Genomic DNA, 13,100 nt, shown 5'->3' with positions numbered 1-13,100 from the left:
GTAACCCCTGTGTGGGGAGTGGCTAGCCCTGTAAGATAGTTGACTCTGGTGCATCCGCCCTTATCCTCAGCACGCTCCCAGGGACTCAGCACTACTCCCGGGGACGGTTAGTGCGCGAGGTCCGGCCGACCCCCGACCTCGTCAGTCGGGGAAAGTGACACGTGCGAGGTGGAGTCCGGTTGGTGCCTCAGTTCAGGATCATGGTACGGACCTAGACCCTGGCCGTCCCCTTGGTCGGGGACGCGGGTCGAGACTCCTGCCGACCGGCCGGCCGGTCGGGACCGTGGTCCTGGGCGGCCTGGAGAAAGTCACGGCCAGGAGGGTGGTCGTTTAATCCATACCCGGTCTTAGGCTATCCAAAGTGCTAGCAGGAAGTGGGCCCGCTGAGAACCTTGGGTTCTTGGACCCGTTACAAAGTTTAGCCATTAACGATTGAAGATTTAGACGAGCATGGAAAATTTTTCTGTATAGCTAATGCTGTTGCAGGCAGACTGAACTATCAATACTACTTTGTCCAATCTTTTTTTACAAAAAAAGTACAGTTTGAAAACAATATTAAATTTGTCGTTTGTAATGTGTTTTAAAATATAAATGCATCCTAATGGAAAATAGTTATCAAAGACACACATTGAAAACTAAATCATGTTTGAAATGTTGAATATCCATCATTGGAGGGAGTATTTGGCAAAGGCAGCTATCTTTTTCATTTCATTGGGTGAGTTCCATTCTTTGTTAACATCAACGCAACAAAGAGAGTGTTTTAATAGGGGCAACGCTGGGACATAATTTGAGTGCAAATGGTTTTAGTGTGCAGTTATCTGATATTCCCTCATTTTTCTCTACTGTTGGCATTTATAGTGGCACTTTGCACAAATGCATACGCTAACTATACATCATAACTTTTATACCATTATATGTCTTTATGGTTTATTTAGTATTAGATGCTCCTAAACTTTGAACATAATCATTAAAACTCTTAATATATAATAATTGTTATTCTTAATTTATCTTTAACATGTGTTATAAAATCTTCATCCGCCCACAAAATTTGAACTTCGATGATAATAAGCTACTTTCTCCGTTCCAAAATATAGGTCTCATAGTATTTATTATGTATCTAGATATAATATATATCTAGGTGCATAGCAAAATTTTTGAACCTAGAAAAGTTAAAACGATCTATATTTTGGAACGGAGGTGGTACCTACCATGTATTGAGTTTGAATATTTGAAAATCATACTAGTACATGTGTTTCTAAAGTAGTTTCATAATAGTATGTTCTTTTAACAATAGGTGTGAATGTTTGCGTCTGCATTATGTTTCGTAAAAAACTACTAGTTAAAATTGGGTCGACCCCTTTGACATTGTGTAAACACGTAACATACTTTTGATCAACAAAAAACTTTTTTCTGAACGAAAAGGCTGCTCTCTATATTATGGAGCGCAATACACGTTACAAGCAAATAAAACCCGGTACCAGAACCTGTACCCAGTGGGGTGATTGTACACCGTTTTCTTTTCCTATTGCCATGCTGAATCAAGTCCAAGAAATGCAAAGCTCCCCTGCCACGCTGTTTGAGGCGGCCTATTTGGCGGCCAGCTTGCGCGCACGTTGGTTGGCTCCCTTCACCCTGGAGTTGAGCTCGTCCACGTCATCCTGCAGATGATCCAGCGCTTCGTTTTGCCTGAAATGTTTGGTCAGCACGATGAGACAGTTCGTCAGTAATAGTAGTAGTAGCAGCATTGCCATCCAAGACCCTAGATTGTTGAGAAGATGACACAATCCTGATCTACTTTCGTTCGACAGCTCAAGGAGACGACGAGCTCACCTGTCAAGCTCGGTGCCCATGTCGACGGCCATGCCCTTGAGCTGGCCCAGCACGCCGCTGAGGTCATCGAGGGCGTCGTCCTGCTTCTGCTTCTCGATCTGCCGGTCTCACAAACATGGCTGCCGGTTAGAATTGTTTCTCTTTTTTTTTTCTATGGGCATTGATCCTATGACGCCGCATTTAGCGTGCAGAGCACTGACGAACCTGAACTTTGTCCATGGCGCTGGTGGCCTCGCCGTACTGGCGATTGGCGTTCTTGCCTCGGGGGCTCAGCCCCAGCTTGTCCCTCTGCTCCATGCGGCTCGCCTTCTTCTTGAAGGAGTCATCTGATCCATTCCATTTCGAAGTTGACAGGCACAGTTCAAATCAACAAGAACCCACACATGCATGGTTCGGGCACTGTCAGTGCAGGATCACAGTAAATACCTCGAGACACCTCGGCAGGTCCCTTGATCTTCCTCGTTTTCTTGGGCTTCCATGGCTTGGAGAAGAACCCTCCAAGGCTCCCGAGAAGGGTCTCGCTCTACGACCGAGCAAAAAAAAAAAGAAAAAGAAACAATCAAAGACAGCACGGGCTGCCGGCAGCTGCTCACACCTGATGCCATTGTGAGCACGCACGCACTTACCTTGGTGAGGTCCTGGTCGATCTCGACGGCCTTCTCGTGCGTGCGGCTGATCTGCTCCCCCTGCTTGTGCAGCGTGATGAGCGTGTCGGTGGCGTCCTGCTTGATGTCCTCGGCGATGCGCAGGCAGCCGGCGAGCGCGTCGGTGGTCTCCTCGGCCTTGTACGCCGCGTAGTGCTCGAGCTCCTCCACCGACTGGTTCTCCAGCCCGCCGGCGTCGCGGAACCCGTCCTTGTACCGCTTCTTGGCGTCGGCGGGGGCCTGGTACGCCGCCGACGACTTCTTCGTGGGCTGGGACTCGGAGTCCGAGTCGGAGTCGAAGGGGTTCGGCTTCGACGAAGCCGCGGGCTTGGCGCCGCGTGGCATCTTTGCCGTCAGCAATGTAAAGCTAGCGAGCTAGAGACTGCCCGCTTCGAAGGGACAGCTCCCTAGTTCCTCGCTTCCTACAAATTCAGAGAAAGTTAGTTGGCGTCATCACACAAAATTCTTTCCCTATTGCTTGCTTAGCCTTTTTGTCAATTGGCCATTAGCTAATACATGCAGCTCGGTAGTATGATATGGGAACATGCACTTGCATTATGCATTACCATAAAAAGAAAAACATTCAGATTTTGAATTGTCTAAATGACACACATGTAAACATTCTCGTTGCAAGCTTGCTGTTCATTGACAATTCAGAAGGGCAGGTCAAAGCATGATTAAACTGAACATAAATCTGAATTCGACTGCTTCAACATCCAATTAGCAAGACGACATCGATACACCAGGAACCTTTGAAAGAACTCGAGAAAGAGATGCCAAGAAAGCATCACAAATCCGGCAAACAAAGCAGCACCGACAGATTAACCGGGCTATTGATCAAACCAGATAGATTTGGCGCCGCTTCCTTCTCCTCCTCTTCCTCCTCCTTGGACAGCGAAAGAGGAGGCAAGAAATGTGCTTTTATTTGGCAATTGGGAGGTGAACTTCCTTTGCTTGCGATGCCTTCTCGCTATATATAGAGCGCTATTTACTACCATTTCGTTAAAAAAAATAACTGAAATTATTGTTATTTTTGGGAAGTTTACACAAGCCATCCGCTGGCTGAGACACGGGGGCTAAATGGAATTCCAGGATTGTAGAATGAACATTTATCATGTAATTTCTCACGTGTTGTAATGATCATGCAAACATGCATGGAAACCACACTTATTCCTCAGGAGCTGCATGCTCTTCTTGTTTTGTTGGAACTTGGAAGGTGCAAATCTTTATTCTTCTTGTAAGAACATGACTTTTCAGCAGAGTTTTGTATGCATCATTAATCACCAAATTATAGTGTAATCTAGCCCTAGAAGGCTAGAATAGGCTGTTCCCAAGGATTCATTTTCAACAAGAGTGATCCAGAGTTAGTTAACTTAATTACTTTTTTGCTTCATTGTTTTACTTATTTATGCAGGACAATTCTTATTTTTTTCTGGATTTATCCAATTCGTGCGACTGTTACCTTTCTCAATTTGTTATCACTCTTCCAAATCATGAATAAATGAAGAAGCTAAGCACATCACGAAGTGATAAAAACTCCACTACCAAGTCCTTGGCAGCCATTCTATGATTATATCCGATTCAGCAATATGTATTACACGCTGTTGCTATGAAAATAAAATTAGTATGCTTTTGGAACCTAGTATTTGTGTCAGTGATGTGTGATGTAGGTTTTTCTTTGCAAGAATGTTAGGGATCAGTGAGAGTATGGAAGTTTACCGGGTTTAACTTCGCGAGGATGATAGTGATCAGTACAATTATCCTGAACTTTTTTTATGTGATGAGTTTGCCAAAAGGAGTTTTTTTTTCCTTTCGTATTGGTATCGTGCCAAGTGCAAAGGGCAAATAAACCAAGAATATCGAAATGAAACCTACTCCATCTGTTCCAAAATAAGTGTTCGTTTAGAAAATTTCACACATTAAAGAGAAATGATCTTTTTACCCCATATTATTTATAGCAGTTGTGATTGAAAACCATGCTGTTTATTTGATTCTCTAGATCCCTAATGAATGCAAATGCATTGTAACCACAAAAGTAACATTTACTAAGCATTTGATTGGCTCCATGCTCTTCTCTATATAATTTTTTTTCTTGGTGTTTGACATTGCTTTAATTAGATGAACCTACAAGCTAAAAGAACATTCTTTTCATAATAAAATTTGAATGCTGAACGATCAGTTATTTTGGGACGGTGGGAGTATAAGATAGTGATGTTTGAAGCCTGAGTCTTACAGGGATAATGATCACACTTCACTGATAATTTAAAAGCCTGTTGTTACAGATATAACTGAGATATTTTAGTTCACTTGAGACTGTGAGCGAAGTTTGAGAAGAGTGCATCTCACATTAGCAGGGTTAAGCAATTGATCTATGTCCTTTCAGTATCAGAGATTCATTCCAAACACACCCTTAAGGTTGTACCAAGGAATGTGATCAATAAGGGCTTTGCCATTGAAAATATAACCTGAAGTTGGTACGAGATGTGTAATAAGTAGGCCTCAGAAATTTCTTCTATGTTAGTTTGGGTGTTACTCCCTCCTTTCTAAAATATAGGTCGTTTTAGCTCTTCTAAATTTATAATATTTGTTATGCATTTAGATATAACATATGTCTAGATACGTACCTAAAACTATGAATCTAGAAAAGTTAAAACGAACTACATTTTGAAACGGAAAGAGTAGAAAGTATCTGCTTTTATTTTCTTTTCACGTATACCACTTGCTGATACACCCTCTCATGTTGTGATAAATGGTTCCACGAATGCACACAAAATTGCTGATGAAGTAAGTTGTCTTATAAGTCAAAATAATGTCTGATGAGAATAAGAGCTAAAGGAAAAAAACATTGACTTTTTGATTTTTGCAAACTCGTTCGCAATCTATATCCAGCCGCTAATTTGATGGGAATTTCTTCCCACTTCCGTATCCCTTTAAATTTCTTCGCTGCTAATTTGAATGATAAATTTAGGCAACCTGCTGTTGTAGATTACGCCAGCAGTAGAGCCATGGGGTACATGCTAGTTACATATACTAGAACATTAGGCACGCGATGCGCATCCTACCGTTTAAACCATGAAATATAAGTAAATCGAAGGTAATAAAATGTGCAATGCCATAGAACAGGAGCAAGAAAAAAAGTAAAGATAGCCCTCCCCTCCACGCTTCACGGGTGAAAACGAGCGCGTGTTGTTCAGCCTTATCTTTGGCTATTTTGCAAAAAAAAAAAAAAACCTTAACTTTTCTAAGAATCACAACGGTACCCAGCTCGTCCAGACCGTATGGTGACCACGTTTATATAAAAAATACGAGAATTCTCGTTTGATTCCCATTCAAACAATCAGACCTTTCATGTCATTTAAATCCAAATCCTAAGTGCAAACTAATCTAACCGAGAATTTCTTATTTGATCCACAATTCAAAATTGCTCTAACAACACAAAACAAGTCAAACCCACCAAAAAATTCGATTCCATCTGAGGCCAGGCCTCTGTCTGACTGACTTCGCCTAGTGGACAATCCAGACAGCACCACCATGGCCTGATGGCGATGCCAAGCTGGACCAAGCCCCGCCAGCATACTCATCGTGAACATGCCTGCTACATCACATCCACAGATCCTCTGATGGACGGCTGAAAACACTCCGAAGCCCATACACTGGGTTCACGGCAGCGCGCTGGGGATTGGCCTGTCTCGTATTCTTCTTCACCGCATGGCAAGCCTCCTCTCGCCTCTGCAGCGAACGAATTCCAATCTCCCCCGATCCCAACCAATCCGCATCGACGGATTTCGATTACTTCCAGCTCGGGCCTTCCAATCGCTCGCACGCTTCTGTTTGCTTCATATTAAGCGTGCGCTTAACCTAGCATTTGATCTGATTTAATTTGATTCTGCCGCTCGGTCCGATTCCGTGGAGGAGGCCAGGGTACTGGTGTTTGGGCGGCAATGGCGGCCTCGTCCTCGGCGGTGGCGGCGGCGGCCCTGGACACCTGGTAGGACGATGTGAACAACTCACCGCTGTGGTAGGACCGCACCTTCCACGCCATCGCCGCGCTCTACGGCGTCGTTGCAGTCGCCCCGAGCCGAGGCCGAGCTCCGCCCGCCGCCCGTCCACCCGCGCTGGAGGCTGCCCACGACGCGGTCGACTGCGCTGAACTCCGGTCCCGTCCCCGCGAAGACCTCGCCTGTGCCGAGCTCCACCCAGCACGAGGAGAGCATCATGCATGAGCTCTGCTGCAGAGCCGGGCAAGCTCCTGTGCCGACGCCGACGCCGAGTTCCACCCCCAGCGGCTCGCCGGCGGCGGCGGCCGAGGTCCGCCCCCAGCTGCTCGGCCACCCCGCGCCGCCCCTGCCCCAGGCCGCCGCGCAGGCACGGCGCCTCCCCTACCCCGGCTTCCGCGGAGGGTGGAGGGGAGCTCGCCGTGCCCGTCCTCCGCGCAGGCAGAGGGCGGAGGGAGCTCGCAGTGCCTGGCCGCGTCGCTGCTCCTCCGAGCTCGTCGCGCCCGGCCGCCCCGCACCGCTCCTCCGCCCAAGCTCGCACCGCCCGCCCCGCCACGCGCCGCTTGCCCTTGTGCCGGAGCTCGGTGCCGCCCGCCCCGTGCTGCTCGGCCACCCGCGCCGCCCCTACCCCAGGCTCTGTGCGGGCGGAGGGAGCTCGCCGTGCCGGCCGCGTCGCACCGCCCCTACCCAGGCCACCGCGCAGGCTCGACGCCACCCCTGGTGGAGGGGAGCTCGACGTGCCCGGCTGCGTCGCGTCGCCCCTGCCCCGGCCTCCGCGTGGGCAGACGGTGGAGGGAGCTCGCCGTGACTGGCCGCACCGCTGCTCCTTCAAGCTCGTCGCACCCAGCCGCCCCGCGCTGCTCCTTCGCCCAAGCTCGCCGCGCCCTCGCACCGGGGCTGGCCGTCTCCTGGCCCGTCATCGCCTTGGCCCGCAACAGGATCTGCGAGAGAGAGAGTGCCGGAGGGGCGGGGCAAGGGGAGGGGAGGTGGCGGCGGGGAGGAGGGTCAGGGTTCGAGTTGCCGCGGGGAGGGGAGGTGGGGGGTTGGCCGGTTGGGTGGTGGGAGGGGGTGTTTGGAAAACCGCCTTGGGTGGTTTCTGTGAAAACGACAGCACCATCGATTTTTATCTTCTTCACATCGAAATAAATTTTAGTACGAGGATCTATTTGTAAATTATGTGCACGTGGTTAATGTACGGGTTGGGCGTGTTGAACTGGGTTGTGATTCCTATGAAACTTGTGATTCCTATGAAATCGGAGGGTGTTTTTGCAAAACAGTCAGAGCCGCGGCTGAACGCCACGCGTCCGCTTTTTGGCGTGGAACGCAGGCATGCGAGCAAAGGCCAGCAGCTTTTAATCAAGCTGAAGCTGAAGCTGATGCCCATGATATCTGGACAAGTACATGATGGGACAATTCCAGCAACCAAAGCTCCATAGCCATCACCAAGTAATTACAAACTTTTGAACTCCAGTGATAAACTCCCATCAAATGAAGAGTAATGTAACTACATGACGCAGCTCTAGTTGCCAAAAAGTGTTGAAAGATATACAGTTGAGGAATGCTCAAGGAAGTTCTTTCTTGCAAAGCCAGATGCATCCACAATAACAGCATCCAGCAGCAGGCCCCCTCCCCATTAAAAACACAACCTTGTGTAAGTTTATATACAGGACAGACGCTTCCTATAACTTACAAAAAAGGTAGCTTAGGTCATTTGATGGAACTTGCTGCAAGAATTCACACAATGTATGTTTTCTTCAATACTTTCTTGCCCCGTTTTCTGTTTGTACTCAGAGCGTTAAGGATTTCTGCATCCTCATCATTCCACAGAATCCTAGCAGCATCAGGCTTCTCCATCAGTAGCTTCGCTACTAGGAACCCAGCAATAGACCATGTTTGGTACAGCCGGGACTGTTTCCCAATGAAGCGTGCCCGCTTGGTGTCATAATATTCAGGCCATTTGTCTGTGGCAATACGCCGCTCAGCTACTTCTATCGCTTTTGCGGCAAGCTCAGGTCTATTCATCTTGATACATGCCACTGTGAGCTGCACACAAGGACAGCAATTGCCCAACAAAAAACAATCTAGTAAGATTACATGATGGAGGAGCAGAGTAGAAAACAAACAAATAGATCATCAATAAATCCTAGAGAAGGGACTGATCGTCACTGCAAACTGCTACAGTTTATCAAGATAGAGAAAATGCCACCATTCTATATGCATGGACAATAAAAACACAATTCAACATGAAAAGGAAATGAATCAGTGCTAGTAGAACGCATAGTCTTCAAGAATGTTTAGAAAATGCAAACCTGCCACAATAATGTTGGCCAGGACCCTCCATTGTGATATGACCACGGCCTGTGTCAACAGAAATTGCTAAGCATATGTGCAAAGGAACTGCAATATGATCCCAGGTAGAGGGCAACAAATTGAGAATATTATTCTAAGACTCACGTGTTTTTAGGGTCACTTCCGGTGATGATTTTCCATTCCTGGTTCTCAAGAGCAGGATAACATATTTTTAGTGGCATCTCTGCCACTAAATCAGACCACTTAGATTCAATAAGATCTAAAATGGCATGGGATTGATGAGTCGTTGCCAAGCTGCTTACTATGGACCATAAATTTCCCAGTGAAAAGAACCGGAAGTCCATATGAGCTGGCTGGAGGTTTCCAATAAAGTAGCCCCCTTTAGGAGGTATCCATTCAACAAGCCATGGAGGAATCTGATCAGGGTATATGTTAAACTTGTTGACAGCATCGTAAGAATATTCTTCTGTCTTATACCGATATATCTCATTCAATTTTTGCATGTCAAGCCAATAGTACTCCCTGATATGAAAGGACAGTGCGATAAGTCTGTTATTTAGGGCACGGATTAAGTCAGCTGACCCATCTTCTGGAGTCAACATCTCACGTGCACACAAGAGAGCTGAATAGAAGAGTGCCTACACAGAAAACAATGAGTGAGCTAATGCTTATCACATAGAAAAGTTGCATGCAAAAATTTGTCCTAATTTTGTCGATCAAAGTGTCAGCAGAGCTTGAATTGAGATTCTCATGACTACTGCCCTTCTAAACTTTGCATGCATACAAAATCCCATTGAGGCTTGACTTGTATTTGCTTAAGTTAATGAAGATTAGCCATGTTCAGTCAGTTAAATTTCTCGGTTTGGGATGTAGTCTCAGTTGCAAACACATAGCAACTATTATGCCATCACTATCCAGATCACCAATTTTATCTGTAGGGTCCTAGTTTCTTATCTGCACTAATTTTTTATGGTTTTACAATCCCCAGCACTATTCATAAATCATAATAAGCCTTTTTTAGATAATGTACTGATAATCAGCCTATCCATCCAGTGAATCAATCCTGAAAGCCCATGACTTCAGTCCATTTTCCAACAAGAACTCAGTCTCTCTCTCTTAGAAAACCCAATAGTATCTATGTTTTGTTGCAATGGGCAATGAACGTTAGACAGTTGAACTCAAACGTTTTCATTTAGATTATGACAAATTGACAATTGCAAGTGTTGTCAACTTTCTGGTGGAAAAACTTCATAATCTGTCTAACAATAACATCATAACGTAAGAAACAAACATGAAAATATGCAACAGGTTCAGATCAACGTAGCAGGAATCGAATGAAACTTCTACAAGTTCCTGACATACATTCTACTAATTCAAGATATTATATATCAAAATATTGTCTGATTTACTCTGAACAACAAGATAGCGTTAAGATACTGGGATGCTGGGTTTTTTTGGGTAAATAAGTCATCCTATACTTTCAAAAAGCTGTAAAACACCCAAGTGAAACAGAAAATATAACTAGACATAGTAAAGAGAAAAACCTGAATTTCAAGTGGATGTCCATGGATTCCCATTCGACGATCAATCATGCATGAACCATCAGTTACGAGTAATGTAGGGAACATGTCAAAACCATCAGCTAAACAAAGCTTCAGAATCATTTTCATTCCAGTCTGGACATCAATTCTCTCCTGTACTGACAGATCCCCTGAACATTTTCCATATGCCCTGAGCAATATGATCCACCAGAGACCTGAAGCCCATTATGATCAAGTACCCAGTTAAAGATTAGGTGATGATGGGTAGCCAAAAAAAACAAAAATAATTAATATCATGATCAAACATTACCTGAATCAACAGGTGCAACGCGTCCTATTGCAGCCTCCCCAAAATCAGGATCCAAGACCTCCTCAGTTGCATCCTCATCACCATCAAGTGGAATTGTTCGCACTTTGAAGCTGGCAGGCATTAAACCTTGACCAGGACTATGGCAATCCATTGTCTTCTCCCAGCTCTACAGATCAATTCAAGGTGTCAGACAAACTCCCAGAACATATGGGAATAATTCAGGATATGTTACTCAATTCAGTGGCATATTAGGATTTGTGACTTTATGTCTCACTAACATGTGTCGGCCCCGTTTGGCACAGCTCCAGCTCTCGGCTCCAAGTCAAGTTTAGAGTTTATAAACTAAATGAAGTTTTCTAAATATCTGTTTTTAGTCTTTTTAGTCTTTACGAACTAAATGAAGTTTTCTAAATATCTGTTTTTAGTCTTTTTAGTCTTAAGTTCAAATCAAAAGGATTCACATAAACAACCACATTGTAGCCTCAGCTCCAGCTCCATGAAAACTTGGAGCTAGAAATACCCAGTTCAAGAATTTTTGAGCTGCAGCTGTGCCAACAGGCCCATAAAATAACAAATCTTGAATGGCATTGAATTGAGTGTCACATATAGAAATCCCCCTATCTTAGGCAGTGCATACAATTATATTTTTTTTCTGCTGAAACAGTTTAAATTTACAGGAGACAAATTTCTTAATTTATAGGATGCCAATTTTAGAAGGCTCATAACATTGACAATAGTTCATGAATGTCACTGAACGTCCACTTTTGCAAAGAGGCATGTGTAACCTTATTTTCTGACAACATATTCTGTAGCCCTTAGGTGATGCTCCTTGCCGCTGGAAAATATACTTGCTGGAATTTGGATGGATCAGGACAAACTTTATACTTCCATGTAAAAAATTAAATACATCTAAAGCAAAAGCAACATACTCAAGTAAACACAGGTTGAAAAGTTGAATTTAGCACAGTTAGCTTCCATGCTATAATATTTTTCTCAGTTTATTTATATTACATAAATATCCACTAATATTATCATAATAGATACGAGAACCTGGACTTAAACAACATCCAAATAATATTAAATAGCAACACAGAATCAGTACCTGAAGCTGAAGGGTGTGTAGAATGAAATTGCGCACAATTTCATATTCCCCCTTCAATAGAAAAGCAATGCCTGATGGTATGAAGTCCCGAATAAACACCTGATCATAGTTCACCAGATCACTATCATTTGGATCGTTGGCAGCAATCGTCCCGACAGGGCTACCGCAATAGTAAACCATCGACTCCTGCAGAAGTTCCCAGGCCTCATCCTCGACCGATGATGTCTTCCACCTCTGAGGTGCAGGCTTGACAGTGTTCCCATTTAAACCTCCATTGCCACCCACAGCCTGATCCGCCACACCCACGTCGTCAAGAACCTGGCTGGCATTATTCATCGCATCCTTGACCCAATTCCCGTTCCCCTCTGTGACCCTCGCAAGGTCATCAATCCGCTGGCACTGCCGCCGAACGGACCTCAACCTCGGGAACTTTAAGAGGCCTTGCAGTGCCCTGGCGTTGGGCACCAAGTAAGCGTTCCTCTTCCTCCTCCTGGCGTCTGCCACGAGGGGCAAATTGGATGCCGGGGAGTGGGCGGCGAATGCCCCCAGCATGGTGTGGAGAGCCACCTCCGCGATCCCCATTGGCGCCTTGTACCCAACCCGCCAAGCGTCTGCAAGAAGCCGTGCAAATCCGTATTAGCTGCGGCCGGTCTCTAGAAGAAAGATCTAATGGGAGGAATTCAGCAATAATCGAGTAAATTTGAAATAAGACCAAGCGTGGCAAGCCATTAATCCGAAACTTCCAGCGGGGAGAAGCACACGAATTGCTATGCAGGAGCAAATGAACAGAAGGCAACAACTCTTTTTTTATCTCGTGCAATGAGGATGGGATCAAATAAAACCTAATGGAAGGAGCTGCGAACGGCGGAAAGGATGGGGGATCTTACCGGCCGACCACGACGCTTTCGTTGGCCGCGCTCGCCGCCGGTCGACGGAGAGGCGGAGCGGGCGGGGATGGAGCGTGGCCTCTCGAGAAGGAGAAGGCCGCGGCGCGGGAGGGGGGGCGGAAGGAGGAAAGGGAAGGAGAGAGGCAAGGGAAAGGGGATAAAACGAGGACGACCCGAGACGAAACGGGGAAGGCCACGGTCCACCACCCCAACCAAGCAACCAACCACCTCTCTCGCTCTCCCCGCGCCTCCTACTATTTTTGCTTTCCCACTCTTCTTTTGTTTTTTTCTTTTTCCTCTCCCATTGTTTTCATGATTTTAGGTCGTGTATTAGTGCAACAGTACCCTAGTTACAAAGACACAAACCCTTAAGATCCTTGGTAAAATCTGGAAGTACATTCATAATCTCACAGAATTTATAGGATTTTATACATGCCTTTACGGTTAAAATCACACTTCACACCTCGATGGTATTGAGCTG

The 13,100-nt window shown here is 45.6% G+C and overlaps 2 protein-coding genes across 2 annotated transcripts; both read right to left on the bottom strand.

Moving 5' to 3' along the window:
* Nucleotides 1–1,531: 1,531 nt before the first annotated feature.
* Nucleotides 1,532–2,835, bottom strand: LOC112877349 (SNAP25 homologous protein SNAP33). The gene is made up of 5 exons (XM_025941647.1): nt 2,457–2,835; nt 2,257–2,353; nt 2,035–2,156; nt 1,831–1,928; nt 1,532–1,686 (listed from the first exon to the last, which is right to left on the bottom strand). Exons 1-5 carry the CDS (start codon nt 2,817–2,819, stop codon nt 1,587–1,589), a joined length of 780 nt encoding a protein of 259 aa, XP_025797432.1. The 5' UTR covers nt 2,820–2,835; the 3' UTR covers nt 1,532–1,586.
* A 5,079-nt stretch (nt 2,836–7,914) lies between these two features.
* Nucleotides 7,915–12,789, bottom strand: LOC112891132 (neutral/alkaline invertase 3, chloroplastic). Its single transcript, XM_025958068.1, has 7 exons — nt 12,620–12,789; nt 11,733–12,343; nt 10,631–10,796; nt 10,324–10,535; nt 8,924–9,417; nt 8,779–8,827; nt 7,915–8,512 (listed from the first exon to the last, which is right to left on the bottom strand). The coding sequence occupies exons 2-7, from the start codon at nt 12,312–12,314 to the stop codon at nt 8,204–8,206; spliced, it is 1,812 nt and encodes a 603-aa protein (XP_025813853.1). The 5' UTR covers nt 12,315–12,343; nt 12,620–12,789; the 3' UTR covers nt 7,915–8,203.
* Between the last annotated feature and the right edge of the window lie 311 nt (nt 12,790–13,100).

This window comes from Panicum hallii, chromosome 1 (assembly GCF_002211085.1).
Source record: "Panicum hallii strain FIL2 chromosome 1, PHallii_v3.1, whole genome shotgun sequence".
NCBI lineage: Eukaryota > Viridiplantae > Streptophyta > Magnoliopsida > Poales > Poaceae > Panicum > Panicum hallii.
Note: the sequence above shows the minus strand (reverse complement) of the source record. Positions and strands in the feature narration are given on the sequence as shown.